General features: G+C 37.3%; 1 protein-coding gene across 13 annotated transcripts in view; it reads left to right on the plus strand.

The window, feature by feature from the left end:
- The window catches only part of PARD3 (par-3 family cell polarity regulator), a 447,638-nt gene that overhangs the window by 305,798 nt on the left and 117,568 nt on the right, over positions 1–24,272 (plus strand). For 12 of the 13 annotated variants that reach the window (XM_071559915.1, XM_071559924.1, XM_071559920.1 and 9 more), the window contains one exon: positions 2,233–2,449. In XM_071559915.1, the coding sequence (XP_071416016.1) occupies positions 2,233–2,449 (217 nt within the window). Of the gene's footprint in view, positions 1–2,232; positions 2,450–22,780; positions 23,980–24,272 lie in introns of those variants that run through there. The other variant, XM_071559926.1, reaches the window with a different exon arrangement.

A 24,272-nucleotide genomic window follows, 5' to 3' on the forward strand; every position in this document is an offset into this window, starting at 1 on the left:
AGTATAATCTTTTAAATGTCTAGTTGGTTTTAACTGGAACAGATTGTAGCTATAAATTAATGTGCAAAAAATTAGCATCTCTATTCCAAAGTGTTTTTCCACAACTCTTTTAATAATAACTAAATATCATTCCAGACACTGATTAAGAAACCCTGTGACCAAAAAAGTACAAGAACAGCTAGTACAGAGGCATGTATAGGACCTGTTAGTTTCCTAAAATACAGTTATATGAATATTAAAAGTGTGTCTACATTTGAGAAACTGTATAATCTGCTTTACTCATAGCAGTCCTGAAGATAACATTAAATGCCACAAACTGGCCTTGTTCTGTTGTTTGTTTGTTTGTTTGTTTTTCTTTTTTTTTCTTGGTGGTTTGTACGTTAGAGTACTCATTGAAATTTAAAAATAGTTCTTAGTGTTGAAATATCTCTTTCATGGTATGTTTTTCTTGAAATATGTTTATGTGATCTTCCAGGGCTGGAGAATCTTGATGCTTGGTGAGTAAGTACTAAGTCTGTTGGACAGCTCTGTGGATCGTAATATTAATAAATAAAAAGTATTTTGCAATCATGTGTCTGAGAGAGAGGAGAGATGATATTGAAAGGCTTTCAGTCAGTGATTTGTAGACTCTTCAGGTTCAGTGATTTACTTGTAAGGTCAATATGAATGATGACTAAGAAAAGCAAGTTTATATTCTACAGTAGTCCATATATGAGATATTTCTAAAAATTCCACTCTTCTACTGGATGTAGAAGAGTTGCTGCGGGTTTTAGTAACATTAGCAGGAATAATATTAAGAGGTAGTAAGCAAAAGGGAAAGTAAAAAATATTTGGATTTCCTTCTTTAAGTCATGACCATTTCCAAATCTAATTGAATACAAAAGTTTTTTTTCTTTTCCTTAGACTGTATAATCTATGTGACTTTCAGACTTAAACTCAGTTCTTTGGTCAAGGTTTAGGCAAGCCAAGTACATAATCAGGGGTCATGCTTAGCTAAGTATGTACTGAATGGGAACATTTGAATTTGGACTATCTGTCTGTAACTACACTGGCTTGCTATGGAAATAATAGCAATAACAGTAACATAAATAACTTATAGCAAATAATTATTATGATTAATAATATGTAATGGTAACAATGATAATAATAATGATTATGATGATGATAATAATAATAGTAGTAGTAGTAATGTAAAACTGTATTTTTGATCTTGTACTGGCAAAAGTTGTTTGGAGCCTTTGTATTCATTAGAGCTACAGGAGACAGCACTAAGTATGCATCTGTGATCTGAATTTCTGCTTTGGGCTGTCTATTGGAAAACTGGGAGGTGGTTGCAGCCCTGCTTATAGTGTGATGATGTAAAATGTTAGAGCTCATGGGAAGTCACAGCTTCACCAACCATACAGTGCAGGATTCTGACCCACCTGCTTGAAGTATTTTATTTTTTCTTAATAAACTACTGGAGGAGTTTTCAATTTTTTTAATGGATTTTTATTTTTGGTCATTTTTCTTTCCAGCTTCCTGAAATACATGTGCTCTGTTAAATCTAACCTTGGGTATACTTTAGGAGTCTTTGTCTTGGACTAGAAACAGAGAATGAACATGTTATCTGTCCTTAAAGGATTTTACTTGTTCCAATGGTTGAAATCTCCCCACCTGAACCTCCCAGAACACCCTATCTCAACCAAGAATAACAACAAAAATTAAAATCATCATGCATGATGTGCTTTAAATGGCTCCAGGAAATGAAATTGTTTAATAAACCTATTACTTTACTTGTAGAAGAAGAAAAAGTCTTAAGGCTTGTGTTGAGAGTTAACACTCCTGAATGACTTCCCTATTTTTATGAGAGTATGACCAGAATTTACTGACAAGTCATGCTGAACTGCTGTTGTTGTTGCATATGTTTCTAAAGCTCTCCTCACCTGATTAAGATACTGAAGCAAAATGGGCCAATTAACGTCTTTATTAATACATATATTATTCAGAGTACCCACAAAGTAAAAATTATGTTTTTCAGAGTGTTCTGCAAGGGTAAATTCCTTGCATTAAGCAGTTTTATAGTTCTAGTGAACACTCTTGGAAGCCTTCATGAGAAGATACTGATTTTTTAGAAAAATATGTGTTTATTGTGGCTGTGCATATATCCTGCTTCAAAAGTCATTATGGAATATACAAAAAAAGTCTTTTTTTGTTCTTACCCCACTGACATTTCTTAATATTTTCTTTCAGTGGAGGAAGACACAGAGGAGAGCTCAAGATCTGGTAGAGAATCTGTGTCCACAGCAAGCGACCAGCCATCCCACTCATTGGAGAGGCAGATGAATGGAAGCCAAGATAAAGGTGACAGAAAAAAAGCTGGAAAGGAAAAGAAGAAAGATCGAGATAAAGAGAAGGATAAAATTAAGGCAAAGAAAGGAATGCTGAAAGGTTTAGGAGACATGTTCAGGTAGGTGCTTTGCAATGAAATGTAGAATGAATTATAAAAAGAAGTTTCATCTTTTGGTTATTCATTATACTGTGAATGTTTGCTGAGGCCATTTTTACTATGCAAATACATACATGGTGTATATAGACTGATCTCTCAATTTTTGAGCCTATGGTTGGTGTTCTTAAAGGGCAGCAGCTCAGAATGGAAGAGAAGGAGATGGCTGGCAGGCCAAAGGAAAAGAAAGGCAAAGCTAAAAGTGGATTTAATCCAGAAACTGCTTGGTTTTGGAAAGAGTCTTTGGTGATGTCTAAGTCGTGCACACATCCTTTGGCAAGTCAAACCATTTTGTGTTTTGTGAGTTTTTTCCTTCTTAAATACTATACCCAAAGCTTATGTTGCTAAATGAATGTTTTTCTTTGCTTTGCTATTAAGACTGTTGGTATCATGGAGGTATGATGTGAAAGAGATGAATCAGTTTGAGATTGAAAAACAGCATGCTCCTCTCAAGGCAAACAGAATCTAAATAAGATTGTGTGCTCTGAGAACCCATAGAGAATGGGCAGTGAAAGACTGATTTTTACCAAACACTGAGTTCTTTTTAAAGGAGTCGTCTCTCCAGCAGACATAAGTGATCTGAAAGGAGCAGACTACTGAGGGACACCCTGCTGTTGTGGATAAATGAGGAAGCATGACAAACATCTTTGATCACTTGTGGGAACGGGTGAGAGAGCAAGAAAGGCAGTCTTTTTTTTAGCTAGCTAGAGTAAATAAATATATTTTGAAGAAAAAAAAACAATATTAAAGAAGTGTTTGTTTTCTTTTCTATATTCAGTTCTTCATTATTTAATTTTAAGTTGAGGTACCAGTATTATTTTATTAATGACTCTGCTCTGAAAACATGTAAGGGGAGCTTCAGTTAATTCCATTACTTTTTTTATCCTGTAAGACATTAATTGAACTGTGTTATAACTGCATAGGTTCTTGAGAATTGATCTATGACTGTGAATTGTAATAGAAGAGTAGTAGTTAGAAAAACTGGTTAATTAGGAAAAAAAAGTAGTTAATTAGAAAATATTATTTACAAAACTTCTTTAGAAAATGTGAAATAATACCATACTGTTAGACAATGTATGCCATAGAACACCATAGAAGTCATAGGAGATATGTCAGGTAGGAAGAGAGCACTTTGGCCTGGTCCCTGTGAGGCCCAGGGGGTGCCTTCATCTTCTTGGTATTTGTCTGCCTAAATTCAAACCTGGAGTGGAGCACTGCACCCTGATCTGGGAGAGTGTGGAAGGTAGGAGATATGAAATGCTTACTGGTTCTTTTCTGCACTCTTAGCCATTTTTATACAGCAGAAATGACAGGTAAAATTGAGGCACATTATACATGATAAATTCTATAGATTCTAAGCAGTAGCTTATTGGGTACCTTGAGTGCTATCTTGCGAGTTCAGGCAGAAAGTGTTTACAGCAATCTAGAAAGTTTGGGCAGCAATGTGGTCCAGACAAGTAACCTTTTCTGTATGCTTGATATAACATTTTTGAAATCTTTAATCTGAAAACAACAATAATTTGACTGATAGAAAGGTCTGATGATTGCTTTGTTGTTTGTTCTTCATAACAGTCAACATTTTCTTGAGTTATTTTCTTCCCTCACTACCATTTCTGAGTGAACTTTATTTTTCAGTCTCCTCTTAATTAACGTGGTTGCAATTGACTCCTCCTGGATCTGTAAATTAGTTTGCACCTTGTCAGCCCACCCAAGAGAGGTGTTCCTGGCAAGCAAGAAAATGCTGATTGAGGGAATTAAGCATTATGTCTCATTTCTTCTTGGTGCTTGCTTTGCTTTGTTGACAGGTTTCTCAAAGATGTTTGAGAGATGGGCTTTGTTATGCCTGCAAGATAAGCTACTACTTCTACCTATAACAGGCTTTGTTTTTCTGTACATTTGGCATATATCATAGATATCAACTAATCCCTGAAAGAAGTTGTGTGATATAAAATAATAATGATGACAGTAACATTTAAAATTCAAACCAGGATCAAAGCATAATTGGATGTTTTGGTTCTGTGCAACACTGTGATTTCTTTGTCATTTTTATTCTTTTCTCCTTTTCCACTTTTTTCTTCCTTTTTGGTGCTCTAATCCTAAAATAATCTTTCTTCATTAGGATGTACAGGTAAAAACTCTTGCAGGATGAAATTGCTGTTAACTGACACTTTATTCCAATGTCTGTATTTAGCCAAAGGGCTTTTTGTTGCCTATATGCAAACTGGCAGCTCATAAAGTGGAGTCTATATGATGTATAAAAATAGGTCCCCTTGCCTTCAGTTAAAATCTTAAGAGTTGCTACTGGGATCTTCATTAAACTGTACTATGGGGTCGAAACTCCCACTAGGGAACCCTAGTTTACATTTATCCTTCATTATCTAGTCATCATTTCCAAGAAATTCCTGGATGATTTAGATAACAAGTTAATCTTTTAAACACTTCCATTGTTTTACTGTTTATATCAAACATCATAAAGAGGATTGACATAACATGGAGTAGAACTGCACACTGAAAACTGCAAAACTGGGTGGCTCTGACACACACAACGCCCCTATTTCCAGAGGACCTTGACTGACATTGGGCTGTGGACAGTCTGAAAGTTAAGCCTTCTCACTGTGAAATAAATCTCTCTGAGAATATCTGTATTTCTTTTTTTCAGACTGACATTTCAGGGCAGAACATATTATTTAATTATGTCATTTGGCTGAGAAGTCTCTTCCTCTTCACAGATGCAAATATGGCAGAAGTTAGCTTAGAAAAGTGTTGAACAGAAAAATTGCTGTATTGGAGGAGAGTCAGGTGCTGCAGTGTTTTGCTTACACCTGAATGTACTTGTTTTACCTGAATAGTTGTACTGTTCCTGTCTTATCCCTTCAATGGAATCATGTGCTGAATCCTGTACTCTGTAATATGCTGTGCAGTTCCTTATTCATCGTTGGTAGTTAAAGAGTGCCTGGATGGCCACTGCCAGCTCAGAAAACAGGTTTTGGGAAGCTGATATGAATTTCTGCTAGCTTTTTGTTTCATTGTTGAGAAGGCTTGGGTGGATATATGTTTTGACATCAGAAGTTTATAAAAGTCAGTATGCTTCTCCAAGTGCAATATGAAATATGTTTACTCATTTCTGAGTCTGATTTTGTTTATTTTTCAGTAGAGATTTTGTTTCTTGATAAAAATCAACCTGACAAAAACAATCAGTAGATAAATAAGTCATTGCAGTGTTGCCTTAAAAAAAAGCCTTCAGAGTTTCAAACAGTGTGTCTGTAATTAGTGCTGGTAGGTGTACATTAATTTAACATGTGTCTCTGTGGTATGATTCTTTGACATTTCTCTCCTGAGAGAAAAATGGTATATGCTGCTTTTTTTTTCCTCTCCACTTGCCTCTCTCATGTACAGAGTATTTTAATTTATGAAAATGGATCCCCTCAAGATGTAAGAAAGGGAGATTTGAGATGTTCATTTTTACAGTTATTGGGTGGTGATGAAATGACACATCTGCTGTGGTGCTGCTAATCACAATCCCTGTACTTCATTCATACTTATTCCAAGTGTACAAGATTGGATATTGTTGCTAGGTGGGTGACTGGGCTGGTGAAGTAATAGGCCATAGGCAAATGGAGTGATAGTTCCACATCTTTCCCAGTCCTTGACTTTTCCCTTGTTATCACCCCTGAACCATATTTCTGTAAGACAATGGTGTCACTGTGTTTATGTCACTTTTTGTGGGAATTAAATTAATTTGCAAGAAAGTAGACAGCCATGCTCTCTGGGAATTTTGAATGAGGGACTCTCACTGGTGAGTTTTATGATACACAAAATATGTCCAGCAAGTGGTCAGTCTCAGGAAAGGATGTGTCTGAGGAATAACACCTTTACAAGAAATTGAACCTCTAAGATTTTGAGAGTAACAAGGAGAAAAAAGCAGCTCTGGACTTCCAAAGGCAAGGAAGGGAATAGTAGGGAGACCAAGGTAGCTAGTCATATCTTGCTGAAAATATCAAGGGACAGTCATTCAGTGCCTCATAATAAAAAACTACTGAAACAAGTAAACCTTGATATGATTGGAGAAAAATGGCTTTGAAACGATGTATGGTATGTTTGAGTTTATGTGGAGAATAGCTGAAGAGAACAAAAGATGGGGAAAATGACATTGTATCTTGAGTTTAAGTAAGAAAATATCTTCATTGGTTTTGGAGGTTGCTTATGAAATGGATGTAATGTAATTTGAAGCATTTGTGGATAAGTATGTTATGTGAAATAAATACATTTTCTACTATAGGAGTTAAAATCTGAGTCAAACATAAACATGACTTTTCAATGGAGAACATAAACACTGTGTATTGAACTTCACAGAACAAGAGAGTAAAATTAACCCTGTGCGTAAGTGCTTTTAGTGTCAGAGGTCATGTATTTTAAGATCTGGCCTGTAATGTTGATGGAGATTTAAAGTCATAATTTATGGTAACTGATCTTTAATTCTTATCTTAACTATTGTAGCATACAGGTGGGTAAATCAATGCACTGAATAGCCAATGCAAATATAATATTACCAGATTACCATTAAAATCTAATTCTAATTACATTTAATTACATTTAAAACTGTTACTGGGAGCTTGTACTTTGTATCTTCCAGTTCTGTGAGGAAATAGATAATTCAGTTTGCAACCTTGTTTAGCTGAAATCCGATATAGTGTTGCCTTTTTTTTAAACCCCACACAGCTGCTTCCAAGGTGCACTGGACATGTCCAGATTTATAAACATACTATTTGTAGCTCTGAATTACACATTTCAACCACATTAGCCATCTGAGACCTCTGACTAGGCACTTGGGAGAATAACCTACATGGATTACTGTTGCTTGTTACATGAATTCCCTGTATTGCTTATTCTGGTTTTCATTTAAGTTTTTTTCATTGTAATGTCTGTGAGGAGATGAAAAGCAAATCACAAAGGTTACACCACTGATTGGCTAATTGCCTTCTTTCTCTTTCATTTAATAACAATCTTCTTATTTTTAAGCAGGCACATGACTAAAAGGTATCTGAGTTGTGTAAAATAATGTTGAATTATACCCTAACCAGCAGGACCGGCAAATATTTGAAACTTGATAAAACAAAATCTGTGGTCTGACTTCTATCATTCAGTAGCTTAAGAGGCAGCAATAATGACATTTTCCTTGGAAGCATGACTAATAGGACTTCGTATTAGTGAATGACACTGATGTGTGGGTTTAATAGAAAACATGGGAATGAGCTCTGAAAGTTGGGGCATTTTTTTCTTTAGTGCTTTGCCCATGGAACAAACGCTATAAATCTTAAGCCTTAGAACACAGAGGAGGAGGTTAGTGTTTAAAAAACTCATCAACTGTATAATTTCAAACTTGGAAGCTTGTTGTGCACACACTGAATTGTGCCTGGTTGCTAATGTTCATATGAGAATGTTGCTGACAGCTTGTGGTGCTTGTGCTGAGATGTTCATCAGAAATGCTGGGCTGGGTTGTTGGTCAGTTAAATGGAATCTGGGGCTGTCTGTGCTCTGGTTTTTGCCTGCTACTATTACAAGCCACCTGGCACAATTATCATTAAGTCCACATCTGCTTCCCCTTTTCTGCCACCAGCTAGAAAATGCACAACCTGCAATAATCCTAGATGCAGGGTCTAAGCAGGATGTCCTTTCAAACTTAGGAGGAGAGCACACTTCTCATCCTGGCTGCAAGTTGGATACTGTTGGTGATACATTTTCTGTGCTCCTCTGGTCTTACTTGGTCCTGATCCATTTTCAAAGTTTCAGCTGCCCACTGGCACACACAACACCAGTAATGCCTTTCAAATGAAATCAGCCATGCAGCAAATTCTCATCTCTGATACAGACAGTTACCCAGGACTCTTACAAATGTCTTTTAAAGCATTTTCATATTGTTTACTTCCTTCTTTCCAATTAAAAGTAAATAAGGGACTGAAAGAGATAAGCTCCATTGGAAATAGCTTTTCTTTTTGGAAAGGCAAGCCATGGTCCTTCCTTCCTCTCTACACTTTTCCACCTTCCTATTTCCTGCTGCTTGATGGAATCAGTTGCTTTGAGGAGATGTGTGTTTCATTGCCTGCAGCTCCAAGCTTTTGACTAAGTTGTCATTGCGGCAGGGGGCAGCGGAATGGCAAATTTATGTTTCTAAACCAAACAAGTTCATATATAATCTGTCAGGGGTTTAAGGAATGCAGCTTCATTAAGTGGTTAGTAGACTCTATGACTTTTAAACGAAACACAGAAAGCAGTGGCATGCAATTGTGCGAGGGAGATTTGAAGTGGGAGATTAACATAATCATATGTGGCTTTCTGGTTTGTCACTCTGACAGAAAGCAGGGCTTTGCTCTATGTATTCTTAACACTGGATTTTCCTAGAGTAAATCTTGAACTTGTAAATCTGATGGGGGTATAGTATATGAGGGCTTGGGGTTTATTTTAAATTTCAATAGAATCAGGGCTTTTGTTTCTAACATCCAGAAGTAAGCGTCAGGATGACTTGTTACTAGCGACGAGTTCGTAGTGGCTGCTAGCATATTCTCCCAGTGTTCTTCGTTTGCTTGTCAGCGACTTTAAATAGAGAACCTTTGACACCTTCAGCGCCGTCTTTGCCTGCAAAGCAAGCGAGGGAGGCAGGTTGGGTGACAGCTGAGCTCTCCGCCATCCTGCCCGGTGTTCTGCACGCTTCTCTTCCAGGCCTGCTGGATGAATATAGAACGCAAGTGTCAAGGATGACACCTACTTTATAATCTCTGCAAAGCCAGCCTTTTCAGGGAAGAATTTGTTGACAGTTCAGAGATTCAAAGGCAATTTCAGTTTAAGCTCACAGAGATACAGGATTTTTTCCTCCACCTGATGTGATAATTGAAGACTAACCAGGCAGTGCACTAGTCCATAACAAAGTATCATAAATAAATACTGTCCTGAGACATAAAGTACTTGTTAGGTGGAAAACTCTGTTAATGACATTTGTTTCATTATCTGTTGGAAAGGTTCTTTGAAGGAGGTTTAATTCACTACTGATAGCAGCTGTAATGGGTATACATTACGGATGCAGTAGATTATGTTTTTAAAGCAGAGTTTTCTGTATGAATCCTTTTTAAAATAGGAATAAAAATGTTGTCGTAGAGGAAAATGAATGCAACTTAATATATTTTTATAGCTGAGATAACATAGACTGTTAAGTCATTGTTTCCTGAGGTACTTAAGTTGGCAGCTGCAGGATAGCTGATCCTTTTCTAAAAGGCAAAGCTTGAACTTACTACTTTGTTTTACTTCCTGGAAGCAATGATCTGTATTTGCAGTGTGTTTGCAGGCTGGTGCCTTCTATTAAGATGTCCGTGTGTCCTGCTCTTGTGCACAGAAATAGTCATTTAAGACAGAATAATACAGCATTTCAATGAAAATGGGAAAATGGGGATAAACTAGTGTGTGATCGCTGGAATAGAATATATCAGCACAGAAATAGTCAGTGAGTTCCCGTATTTCCCTGAACATAGTATGAAAACAGTGGGTATAAGGCATGCCTCTGTGTTTACCTGAATGCAGTAAGAAAATACCAGGTATAAGGCATTCAGAAGGCTTATTAAGGCTTTTAAGTTATATCAGGAAAAAATAAGAGGAACAAAAGTTTTACAGGAACAAAAAGAAAGAAGGAAATATTAGTATATAGGAAAGAAGGAAATATTGTACACCCCACTGGCAGTGCCAATGGGGTATACAAGTAGTATTCCCCCCACTTTGAATCTGCTGATGACTTTTTCTAGAGGGGAAAAAAGAAAAAGATAGAATTAGGAGGAATTGAAGAGATACTGCAAATACTGCACTTTTACAGTGATTTGGGCAGGAGGGGCTCCCTGCTTGGTTCAGCTCCTGCTCACAGCAGTCCAGCTTCAACGTTTCATCAGCTGAGTGTCATGCCCAGTTGAGTTTCAAATATCTCTAAGGATGGAGAATTTGCAACCTCTCTCAGCAGCCTGTTCCAGTGCTTAACCACTCTCCTGGTGAAAAGTATTTGTCCTCAGTAAGAGAAGATAGGAATAAGATACACCAAATCATAAAAATATGAATCAATCAAAATGTACTTACCCTTCTCATATAGCAAAAGCATGTACATGTATCTTGGGTTGAGCTGGCAAAATGCCAACAGCCCAATACAGAGTTAGTCTCCCTTCCTCCCCCCCACCCCCCTGAGAAAAGAATGAGGAAAAAAAACCTCTAAGATTTAAACTTAAACTAATTATATATATTTATACAGAAAAGAGAAAATTAAAAGAAGACTACAATATAACACACACCTACACAAGTTAGAAATAACAAAAAAATAACTCCCCACTCCCCATCGAACAGAAATCCCACCATTCTAGCTACAAATCACTCAAGGGAACTCAATCCCCTGAGGGACAGACCCAAGCAGAGAGAGAGGCTAAGAACAAACATTTTACTCTCCTGAGATACCATAGCAGTGAGGTGGTAGGGCCTGGTCCAGGAAAGCAACACAACATGCCCTTCCCAGATAAGCAACCATGAGAAACTCAGAGAACTCCTCCTACTCTGCTATATTTATAGCCCAGTTTGCATCGTCTGGTATGAAATATTTCTTTGGTAGTTTAAGTCAGGTGACACCTGTCTTTCTTAATCTATGTAGCACTGTCAGGCTTACTAAACTGAGGCTTACCAAAAGGCCTAACTAAAACTACCACAATCTCCACTCCTTATTTCATCCCAAATGACATCAAACCTACATTCTATATCTATCTATTTCCCATGCTTAAACAGTCTTTGTCCTTTTCAGAGCTGACTTCCACCCCTCCATATTGTAGGCATTAGTCCATTAGGATAGGGTATTCTGGGCAAGGGAACAAACAGTTCGTCGATGGACACCAACACTGGTTCAGCTCAGGTCTTCTTCACCTGATGGTTCATGTCCTGCAACACACAACTCAAAATGCAAGTTATTTTGTTTTCCCAAGGTTAAATGTCCTTGAGGCACACACTGGGATTGTCCCATCCCTTTCTCAGGGGTCATCATCCCCAAACTGGGAAAAAAGATTGCCATCCAAAAAGTTTAAATTTTACAGGACTTTTGTGATAGGTGATTGCCTACAGGGACTTGATGCCCTCACAGGACCCCCAGAGTACAGGAGGTAACATAGCTCAGCATGCACTTGTGACTGAGTTGTTCAAGGTATGCTCACTGTTAAGGAAGAAGTTATCTATAAAGAGATTATTTTTATTGTGCTTCCAAGCATCTTACTCTAAGTTGTCTTGACCTGGCAACTATTAGGATACTGACCTTGATTAGCTGATATGGTATCTTATAATGTCTGATATGATCCACTGACCTAGAAAAGGTAATTATTTTCTGTGGAACTGAGGAAGAAACAGTTAACAGAAATCTTCCTTTCTACTCTTTCATGCTACACCAGAAAATGTCACCTATTTTTTAATTAAATACATGAAATTTGTGTTGTATTAATGCTGATACTTTTCATTTTCATCTCAAAGTACAGATATCAAGTAAAACCTCAGGCATTTGTAGTTCAGCCAATCATAAAAGAAGGAAGTTTATCTTACTTTTGGAAGGGGAAAAAGGATTATTTTTAATTCCTTTCATGTTTGGTAGTTTCCTTAGAGTTTAATGTCAAAGCGTAAGAAGGTGGTCATGCAGAGTTGAATGATACCTGGGAAATTCCTGTACCCCAATACTTCACCTCTGACAGTGATCAGTAGTAGCTCTCAAAGGCAGGATACCTGAACTGGATGACTATATCTACCTGGTCTGTCTTCCAGGCTTTCAGTGTTCTGCAGCTCAGGGATTTCTTGAGACAGTGCCTTTGTGCTCAAGTATGAAATAAAGTGTGTATTTGTAAAATATTCTGTTCTGGGCAATTTGTCCTGTAATTGATTATTTGAACTATATTTGCCTAATTCCAAAATACTAATAAAATTTGTAGCATGTCATATACAAAAATGTCTTTTAGAGATTGTGTAGTATGACTTTTGTGTTAAGGAGCTGCTTTTACATTTCAAGTGCACAGACCTGCTTGCAGTGCACCACAGTACATCTGACTCATTATGTCAGTATTTTATGGCACTCGGGTAAGCATGTTTGCAAAGTAGCAGCAGACCCTTCTCATGGAACACTACATTTCAGTAATTAATGTAGTGTTCCACTGCCTATTAAATTTTCCTGCTTCTGTGCAAACTTACAATAAGCAAGAGTGCAAGAAAAAATAGACCCTGCTGGAATGAATTCAAGAACTAGTTTTGTACTGTACGTTTGGTCTAGCTGATGAACAGTTTGGTCTAACTGATTAACAGTAATTTTTTGAATGTTTGCTTCTGCAGAAGATAAATTCTTAGTTTCTATAAATGTTAACACTTTTTTCAAGTCGTTTTTTTTGCTATCAGTATTGTAGCTCCTAGTCCAAAAAGGAAAAAAAAATGTAATATGGTTTCATGAAACTACTTGGTGGGCTTGACTAATTTTGAGAAGTATAAAAACATGCTATTGATATGGCTGTTTTCAAGGGTTTGTATTATATGTTGAATGTATGTTGTCAATGCTGTATTGGTAGAGAAAATCTCTATTATAAATAACTAGTTCAGTCAATATATTAACTTCATAGACCTAGTTTTTTCAATGGAATCAGCATAGTTAGTCCTTGTGGTTTGTTTTTTTCCTTTGTGATAGCAATAGGAGAAAACTCCTGGACATTGGCAAGTTGCTTAAACTTTCTAGAAGAACAATTTTATCATTTTAAAAATAGAATAGTACCTGGTCCAAGCTAGCTAGTGTCTCCAGGGATTCTGATGTCCTGTGTTGTTTCCTGTATTGTAGAAATATGAAATATTTGTATGCTAAAAGCATAAGCTACAGATTCCAGATACTGATGTTGAGCTTAGTTTGAAGGTAGATGGATGGTGGATGGCTGACTGAATGTGTATGTAATTTCCTTTTTCATAATATAAATCATAAGTAGTACTTGCTAAGAAAATTTCTAATCAGTAACTAAGTTTATGGCTTAGCTCCAGAAGTTCTGAAAAAGAGAATTTAATAACTATATATATATATATATATGTGTGTGTGTATATATATATATATATATGTATATGTATATATATAATTTTATCTTTATCAGTAATTTTGAGCACAACAATAATGAAAGTAGTATATTTTTTACCAACTGCAAGTGCCTCTAGCATACTCAACACCAGGTGTGCCAGCAGTGAATGCAAGCTGAACTGCTATTACACATTTCAACAACAGCATACCACAAATCAATCTCAAACATTTCACAATGTTTTTATAGATGCTATCTTTGTCTTTAACCCATAGTGCTAAAATCCTGAAATTCAGAGCACAACATGCTGGCACAAGCAGGAGTTTCGGATGTAGTGTTACAGTTAAAGTATTTCTTTTCCCTGATGTTGCTGAGCAGGGAATGGCAGCAACAATATCATAATCTTGTAGTTGTTAGGAGTTCTGATATCATCTGTGGAGCTCCAAATACTTTACTAATTCTGTTTGCCTTTTATAACCCCAAAGGAGGAAAACTGCCTGTGTAAGATGAATTGTGAAGACTCAGTGCCATTTTCATTGTTCATTTTTATAAAAGATTTATTCTAGGCTACATATTCAGAATAAATAGTGAGATGGCAGTAATAATTGCTGTATACTGTGTGCAGCACTGGATGTGAGCAGAGCTGATCTCATATGGAGAAGAGCATTTCAGGAGCTGGATATCTTTGGTGTCGAGATTGGGTTTATTTTAAACATGTTTCTGATTTCTCAATAAATATAGGCCTAATCACTTGCTTCTTCTAGTGCCTGAGCAGGTATGAATGAGAACAAAAATGTCAGTGTGTATGGGGCTGGTCCAGGTCTGAGATATTCTCTGCTAGGAGCTTATTTATGTGGTGGCTGGAACAAAAAACCACAAAACAACTCACCACTCCACATCTCTTGCCTGTAACTAGTCCCAAGCAAGTCCTGTTTTGTGCATCTTTTCAATCTGAAAAAAAATCTCTGCTCCCAGTTTGGCCCTAAAATAATCACTGCTGTAAATCACAATTGATATAGATATTTCGACTGCAGTTCCCATGAAGACAGCTCAAGCTCTCAGTGCTGGCAACTACAGGATGCCAGGCATCTCCAGGGCTCCAGGTAGCTCTGGGCAAGCCCTGACACCAGCTGCTGTAGGGACTTGCTGCCAGACTGCCTTCCCAGCGATGATCCACCTGAGTCTTATTGCATCTACTCCAGAGATAGTTTGTTCCAGTGGTGCTGCTGCAGTGCAAAGTCTTGCTCTTCGTTTTCCACCCAGAAGATACTGCATGTGTAAACTAAATTTTCATGCCACAGGGCAAAATATAAGCTGATAGAACAGGCAGATGTATGTGAAACCAGCAGTGGCATGTTAATGTTTATTAACCAGAGCCTTGGTTCAGGCTAAGTCCTGTGCTTTAGCCCTATCTTTGCAGCAAAATTTGAAATTACTGTGCTTGTCATTTTTTCTCTCTATTTTTTCTTATAATGTAGATTCTGAGAGTCATAAAATGGTTTGAGTTGGAGCTTAAAGATCATCTAGTTACAATCCCCCTGTTATGGGCAGGGGTAGCTCCCTCTAGACCAAGTTGTTCAAAGCCCCATCCAACCTAGCCTTGAACACTTTAAGAACATTAAATGAACTGTGCTCTAGGGGACCTTGTAAAAGTGTCCTATGGGCATTGTTTATTTGGTTTTAGAATTAAACTTCATTTTGTTATTCACAAGAAGACTTGGGTGGCACTGTGGAACCCAGAATGGGACAGAAGACCCTGTAACCTACAGCCATCAGCACTGGTGTGCTGTGGTTCAGCAAAAGAACTTGCTTTCTGGCATTGTAGACATCCTCTGAGATGAGAATGACAGCTGAACACTAGTCTGGCTCTAGGGATATTTTGGTTAGACTTGTCCTACAGATCTTACAACACTGAGTGTTTTCTTCTGCTGGAAATTGTCTGGGGGTTTCTTACCTCCTATAATAGTAAATATGTGAATAGAGATATAGAGATAGATATCTATATCTAAATATAGATATCTAAAGATATAGAGATATCACCTACTGCTTAATTTATCCTACAGAGGTTATTTTCTAGGAGATGTGTATCAACAAAGATTTTTAGTAATTGACAGAAAAAAGTGCTGACTGACATTAACATTTCTAAGTAATGAGACCTATAGGGAAATTTTAATCTTTGTTGTCTTCCAGATAAACTGCGACTAGTTTGATTAATGTTTTATATGTCTGTGTTAACTTTTGCTGATTTTATACAGTGTATTTGCAAGACCACAAGACTTACGTTGTTGCAATAATGCTACTGAAATTTCCTGCTGTAACTAGCTTGTGTATTACATTTCTGTACTTGTTTCTCTGTTGTTGCATGTGCTTAGCAAGCATTTTTAGTGATTTCATGTTGTAGCTCATGTTTACACAAGGCGGGCCATGCTTTACGTAAATGAGCACTTTGGTTTTAAAATGGAGTTATGATGACTCTTCATATTACTGAAGGATTTTTTTTCTTTTTGTTTTCTTTTTCTTTGGCCTTCTCTTGAGTGCCAGTAAAATGGGTTTCATTAGCATTTCTTATAAGGTCTGCCTTTAGACCAGTATCCATTTCCGAAATTGTACTTCTATAGGATTGGAAAAAATCATGGCAACCAGATGCAGTATTTATCTCTGGCCTGGCAAAGATTTAACAAAAGAAGCTAATAAAAATGTTCAAATTGACCCTTCTCATCATTTGGACTTCTCAGAGCTCAATCAATCACTCATTATTATCAGAGTTATTCACGCAGAGGCAGAAGTGCTAGTATTTCTCATAATCAGTCCTTGAGCCAGACATAATTTGCAATTTTGAAGCATTGTATTTGGAAACAATAATGCATTAAAATGAACAGAGGAGGAATAAGAAATACAGTTGTGGAGAGAATGTGTTGAAGAGTAGCCATGGTTTAAATGCTCTCTCTACACAATCTTAGTGGACATTGGAAATTAGAGGCATATGATGTAGTATTGTTCACACCCAAACTGGCCCACAATTTTTGAACTCCTCTTTGGAATGTGACAAATGCAACAACAGAAGTGTGCTCACCTTGCTGTGTGGTTACAGGGCAGCAGTTGTTGGGGGGGAACACTAGGGTATCAGGTGGTATCACCTGTTTGGCACAGTGTGAGTGAGAAATGGTGGGCTGGACATGGCACCCAGTGTGCTGGGATGTAGCACTTCAACTCTGAAAAATTGCCTATATAGAAGGGCTACATTTTACTTTATATTGTCAGGCACCTGTTAATAATTGCTGCTGCTTGAAATTTGGGAATTTTTTGTTATTTCTATGTATGATATTATGTATTGCAAAGTAGAGGGTTGCATGTCTGCTTTTATGGGTGCAGTCATGAAAGATGAGTTAACATACTGCAGGTCTTCACTCAAACTTTTTTCAGGAGCCTGCTGTTTACTTTGTAAGTGAGGCTTTTGCAGTTTGTATTTGCAGGTTTTCAATTACTTTTTAACACCTTACTGCCCAATACTGCATTTTAAAACAGGGCACTGCAGCCTTGATGGGCACGTTCTGTCTGAGAGTATTTGTGAGCACTTTAAATAATAGTAACTAAAGCCTATGTTGCCCATTAAGTATATATATATATATATATATATATATATATATATATATATATATATATATATATATAATTAGCTTGTCTGTGTCACATGTATGAGCTTCTTCACTGACAAGTAGCACATTGTTAGTGTATCAAATTTAAGTCTGGGGCAATGACTGCTCTCCTTTTTAAATATATACACATTAAAGAGTTTTGTCACAAACTTTAAAGTGCTTAAAATGTTAAGAAATGTCCATTAAAATGTCATGTACTGCTTCTGTGGTTGCTCCTATCCTTGCTGTTCATTAACAAAGTTGTGTCTAAGAAGAAGCTTTCTTTTTTATTCCTGATTCCTTCAGGGATGCCACAAAACAGAGTTTAACATGTTTTGACTGACCACCATGAAAATTAATGATTTATGGTGACTTTTAATGTGTTGTGGTATTGTTTACTGAGTAGATTTGGGCATGCAACATAAGACCCTCTTGTCTTATTGCTGTCTTGCTGTTGTCCAATATTATCACAGTAAAATTATTTCCACTTCCTTTGACCTTCTCAGCCTGCTTTTAAACCACAGTGGTTTGAATTAGTTGTTAAGTTTTTCTTATTTTTGTGATCGATCTATCTATCTATCTATCTATCTATCTATCTATCTATCTATCTATCTATCTATCTATCTATCATCTCTGTCATCTATCTATTAGACCTGTCCATGGCTTCAACTAGCTTTAGGCAATCATGAGTAGCAATGCAAGAAGATTATCTTCTATTTAGAGATTTTCAAACAGATGGTCTTACCATAAAAGAAATCTGTTTTTAAAAGTTCCACCATTTTATGCTGGAAGTAAATATTACAAATGCTTAAATTGTGAAAAGAGCGACTTGATGCGAATAATATTCTGCCTGTTGTGTCATGCCTTTCAGGAAATGTTATCAAAACTGTTTATGAAAATAATTGAATGAAAGCTCATGACATGTCTCTTGGTTTGGCATCAGATCCATTTTCTATGAAGTTGGGATACTGACGCACAAAGGCAGATTAAGCTTCACTGGCTGGAAACAGTTGCCGTTCACATATGTTGTTTCCACTTCTTTCCAGGAAGTAGTTGTGAGAATCACCAGTGATGTTGTACATGAATTATTGTGATATATGTATTGTCCTGGCTGTTGGTTTGGTGAGATGTACTAGAATTCCCACTTGAACAATGCTGAAAAATGTGTTTTAACGTTTGGAAGGTGATGCAGAGGCTGTTAAGAGAAAATGTGTGACTATAACATAGACCTTCACATGCTTTACAGTACTCAGACCCAAGGTGGCCACTTCAGGGGGCTGATAATTGGGAGTGATAGCCACTTTTCTTGTCCTGCTTTGAATTTCTGTGTTTGTGGCTAAGCACATGAGTTTATTGCTTGAAGGCAATTAATTACTCTGAAGATGTAAAAGTGTACCTTTCCAGGGTATTCTTCACTTCCTGAGTTACCTATGACCTTTTGTAGTGCACTTTTCTTGGTTGTGACAGCAGAGTTCCCCAGGAACCCTCCTGGAAAGGGATCTTTTGCTGAATGTTCCACCAGAAAGTTTGCTGGTTTATCAGTTTCAACATAGGCAAGTAAACCCATGGGAAATGAAGTTATAAATGTCTGTTTTAATTATGCCCACAGCTCCTACATCAAGGTGCCTGTACATCGGTGCTTCTTTGTCATCTCAGGACAGTGCTGCTGCTGAGTCACTCCGGCAGTCATTCCACTCCTTCGTAACAAGTAGACTAGGATCTACTAATTTAATTAGTTTTGATATCTGGCTATTTCAAGAAATCCATTGCAAATATGTAAATTTTTGCACTTACAAGCATATTTTTAAAACAGCACTTGCACAATTTTGCTTGGAAAGGAGGGCTTGTAAACCCTCAAGTCATCACTAAACAGGATGATTTTTGTTTGTGTGTTAAGTCCTTGTTTATGCTCTTTTTTTTAGCAGCAGAACGTTTTTGTCTGTCACAATAATATTTTGCAATATAAATCTTATTATTTTGCTGATATAGCAGGGTGGAAGCCATTACAGACATCATTGGAAAACCCTTGAGTAGTGTTAGGTTATGTGTGACTGTGTATGAGTGTGAATACTGTTTGCTACTATGGGGAAAGAACATGCCTTGAAGACAGAAAACACTGACAGAATAGATCAAGACACTTACCATTTGTTAATTTTTCATGATGGTGATTTTTGTATTAAGGAACATAATGCTACTCAACTTCTGTTTCAATCAATTTTTGAGTTTTTTTCATTAATCAACTAATGCATGTTTCTTCTGTAGCTATTTATTCTAATGAAATATGTGGATGATTTGGCAAATGACAATGATCTCATCAGTAACGCATCAGAGTACAATCCATTTAGCAGATTACGTGTATATTATTTTTGTTACATCAAGGATGCTGATATATATTCTTTTAAACTGAATCTATTTTTGAGATAACTTGTAAATGTGACATTTCTGTTTTTACCACTAATACAGCCTTCTTTCTTCACTTGTACTGTCTGTATTTATGTCTATTTTTGCAAAATAATTGACATATTCTTTATGTCTACATGTGCATTTTATATACATTTCACATTTTTTGATATATATGGTATCATGTTGTAGCTTGAGTTTGTTTTTAAAATGTTCTGTCTTCTCTGTTTAGTTGCTCTAATGCATTGGCCCAAGGCCACTGCAGGCACTTTCTCGGCAGTGCCTCTCTGTTCAGTGTGATGGGCTTCAGATTAGGTCACCTCCTAGCTGGTGACAGTCATTCAAGTAAGTAAGCCTGAAAGTGAGCCAGCTAGGGACTGATAGAGAGGTTTGGGTATGCATTTTAGTTTGATTAGATTATTCAGAGTTCACGGGATTTCCTATTTGAGGATCAAGCTTACAGTCTATAGGTCTGTGTTGTCTTTTTATTAATAATAATGTGACAAACTAGTATCACAGATCTGAGGATGGTCCCTTCCTCTGATGTGACTTGGCTGTTATATTCTAGAGAACATACTTTTAAAAACTGGTCCTCTTACAATTTTTAATTTCTTCACTTATTGTGATTGCTATTGTTGACTGAATTTGAAGATTAAATCTGTGGATCTGTGAATATGACTTTGAGCATTTACACTTATCTTGAAACTTTCTCTAACCTTTAATGTAGAAGGTGAATTAAGAAGATATAAATAAAGTGGAACCCTGGAGTATCTTGGCAATTAGAGTGAACCAGATTTCAGCTCTTCTCTTTCATCAATTTCTCACAGTCTTGGACAGACAGGGTATTTTTAATTTACAACCTGTATTTCAATTAGTCATTGGAGTTTTTTCTTGAAGCCTTTGCTTATGTAGTTACAAAATAAAATTAAACTTCTTTTTTTAGTATACTTTTAATAACATGATTTAAATGAAAAAACTATCTGTTACATGAGGTAAATATTGTTACTATTATAAAGAGATTATTCTATAAGCATGTAGTTTGTGTCCTCAAAGAACTGTTAACCTATGTCTATGAGAGGATATGTTTATGAACATAATGGTAATTTTTTTATTACTTGGGGTTTGGAGGAAATTATGCATTTTTTTTCTATATTTTTTCACCCTGAGTAATAGTATTCTGTGTTCTGCTTCTATGGATTGAGATTGAGGAAAGTGGTGGTCTCAGGTCAATGTTGTGCTGCTGTGGCTGCAGGGGCTCCGCAGTAGCTGCTGTAGCTCCAGCATTAAGAACAGAACTGTTTTCATCACATGACAACTTTGTGAGGCAGTAGTGTGTGTAATGTGGTTGCATATCATGTAGGAGCTTGTGTCTGTGTGTTGGTACTTTGTGCACTGATTTAGGTAAGGCTTTTATAGCTCACAGTCAAATTGTTGGCACTGAACTTAGCAAATGACAAGAGCTTAGAATTAGATTCTTAAGACTGTCAGAACATCAGTGCCACAGATACTCCTTTTCCACATGGTTTGGGTTTTTAATTCCATCAGTAGTTTTTACCTTTGTTTTTAAGCACTTTTTTCACTAATGCAAGGAGCATTGCTGTGCACAGATGCTGAGTGGTGGAGTTTTCACGTCTGTATCAGAAGGAAGGTTGTAATTTCATTTGCATTTGTAAGAACTGCAACAAGTATCCCAGCAGCCATCCTCACAGCGATGAGAATGAGACCATCTCAGGTTCAGACGAGTGCCTGACAATCACCAGGCGCTTCAGGCATGCACGCAGCAGAGAACAGCTCCTGCGTCTGGGGAGGGCTGGAATCACAGCACTTGGCTGTATCCTCAAGGCCTTGCTAAAGTCTAGTCTCTCTGACACAGGACAAATGGATGGTGATTGCTGTTTTACAAGGGAGATATCATTAACGATTGCACTTTGGGAATTTCAGTCTGAGGTTGTTAAAAGTAAGTGAGCAGTCACTTCAGTGAAGAAACTTTATTATGTGGGTGTGCCAGGCCACTGAATATATGGATTATGGGAGAAATAGTTTTGGAAGCAGTCAGGTTCCAAAATTGCCATGGGTCATGTATGAGACATACATCCTAATTCCATTTTTCCTTCCTTTTGAGTACCTGAGCAGTAAAGAGGTGAGATTAACAGTGATGCAAAGGCTGTTGGGTTGCAGAGAAAGTGTCACACACATTAGTGTTCATGGGAAAAGTCAGGGACTATTCCAGCTGCACTACTGAGAAGGTGAAACTTTTATATAGGTAAGCCAGTTCTTTTCACTGGGCTGATGCATTCAGTTCAGGGTGTTTTAAATACTGGAAGTAATTCTGTGGACCGGAGCCATGCCTTGCTTCTTTTGACTCACACAACAAAACAAGGGCCACCAGACAGCAGCAGAAAGGGCTTTGCCACTGGCTGTGAAGACAGTACTCAGTACCTGTGGGATGTGCATGTGGTGTTTTGAAGGGATATTGCATAGACTTCTTGAATTTCAGTGGTCTGAATAGTCTTATTTCTAAGTGTCCTGTTTTGCTTAATATTCATGAATCAGAGTAGGAAACATCTACCTGAGGAAATGGTTTTGAATAGCTTGACACCAGTTTAGTTACACCACAGTATAGCTGATGGAGTGTTAACAGCTGGCTTTCATGGTGTGCCTTAGCATTGCTGTATGTTGCTTTCCTGTAGTTGAACTTAGTTTGAATATGACTGTTAAATAATTTATAAATGTCTGTTATAAATTTAGTGGAGAGGATGCTGATTTGAGCTGTGGGTTTCATTATGAATGTAAGTTCTACTTCATGGGACAAACACTTTTAATAGAAGTAAATAGCAAACACGTTATTGCTAGCCAAAGACTTTGAATGATGTTTAGAGTGGGGAGTGTTGACTGCTCCTACAGAAATAAAGGAGGTGGGGTGTGTGTAAAAATGTCTCTTCATCACAGTTCTTTTCAACACCTTTCTCAAGTGCTTGGTGGCTCTCTCAGCATCTTCTTGAGGTGCTGTCTCAGCATCCTAGTCATGCTTTGAGATTTTTCATCCACAATTAACACAACAGTGGTTTGTGCTAAAAACAAGAAGCCACAATCAGGAAGTAGGGTGGATGCTGTTTATTATTCTGGGGTTGAATGTAGGGACAGTGCAGCTAATGTTGCTGAACTTGTTACAGGCAGTGGTGATTATGGCAGATATATCACTTCTGTGGGTGACAAAGTCCAGAGAAGGCAACTTTGCAAGACCACCACAGTTCATACCCTGCCAGGCTGTCCACTGCTGGGATGACCACAGAGCTTGTCAGAGATCAGCACTGGAAAGTCTCCAGTCAGAGTGGGAACAATATGGACACCCTTTGAAATGCTTGGGAAAGGACCAGAGATGTCTTCCAGAGACTTTATCAGAATGGTCCCCGAGGGCAGAAGGAACATTCTTTCTCAGAAAGAAAACCCTGAAAGAGAAGAAAGGTTATTGCCACAGCCTATTCATGAGTCAAAGCAAAGGGAACGCTCGTGGTGCTCCAAGTGCTGCATGTGTGGTGCCTACCTCTGCCTCTCTGGGAATGCAGCATGGATGTGAGGTGCCCAGACTTGGGTGGCTGGATCTGGAAACTCAAACCATTGTATTTTGCAAGTTTTGGATTACATGTTAATGTTAGAAATTCTCTCCCCACAATCACGCAGCCTGACCATACATTTACTAGATTGCTTACAAGGATTATTAGAAATTTCCTATGTACTTTATTTTTTCATAAGGTATTGATTTCAGTATATATCTGTTCATACTTACAGTGAATTGATTTATGGTGGCAGAACTTCTGTTTTGCTGCCAAAACCTAATGGGCACTAACTAATTCAATTTCCCCCCCCCCCCTTTTTTTTTTTAACCAGTAATTCTTTTTCAAAAATAAACTGGGTACTCCAGAATTTGATTCAATTGCTTTGCCTAACATTTGAATGAGTTGAGGAAGTATAGGAGACAGAAGCAAATGTGGGCATCCCAGAGATGCTGTGCTATAGTCCCACATATGTTGCTTGTCTCTTCACAGTTCTGTGTGTTCCATCAGACCTATGCTGCCACCTCAGGCACTCTCTGTCTATCAGGGTAAAATGGCTCAGTTCCACTGTTTTTCTGCCAAAACTTCTCTCTTGACTAGAGGTTTTAGGGCTATTTTAAATTAACTATTCTCTTTTGTCTGGTGTACAACATCCAGAATTTGGTTTGAATCTCTTGTGTCATATATGTAAATGTTTTGTATAATGATTGTGACTGCTCTCCAATAAACAAGTGGATGTTTTAAAAGACACATGTTGGTGTTTTGAATGACTGAATTTAAATATGTCAGTTTTATGTATAATAAATTATAAAATCAGAGACTTTATGTCCTATTTTGTATTTCTTAACCATATCATATCCTTTGCCTGTACCTTTTCATGTGGCTATTAATGAACAGTTTTAGTTTTCAGATGCCTGAATTACTTTGGAAATGAGCAATCTGGGAACTGTGGAGAACAGGCACACACTTTAGTATTTGTACACATGTTCCTGTGCTGTATTATTGTGTTGTTTTGTTTTCAAAGTGCTTCCCTAAGAGCCATAAACATGACTACACAGTATAATTAATATCTCTTGACTGAGTGGCCAGAAATTAATCATTCTGCAGGGTT

This window comes from Pithys albifrons, chromosome 7, assembly GCF_047495875.1.
Source record: "Pithys albifrons albifrons isolate INPA30051 chromosome 7, PitAlb_v1, whole genome shotgun sequence".
In the NCBI taxonomy this organism is placed as follows: domain Eukaryota; kingdom Metazoa; phylum Chordata; class Aves; order Passeriformes; family Thamnophilidae; genus Pithys; species Pithys albifrons.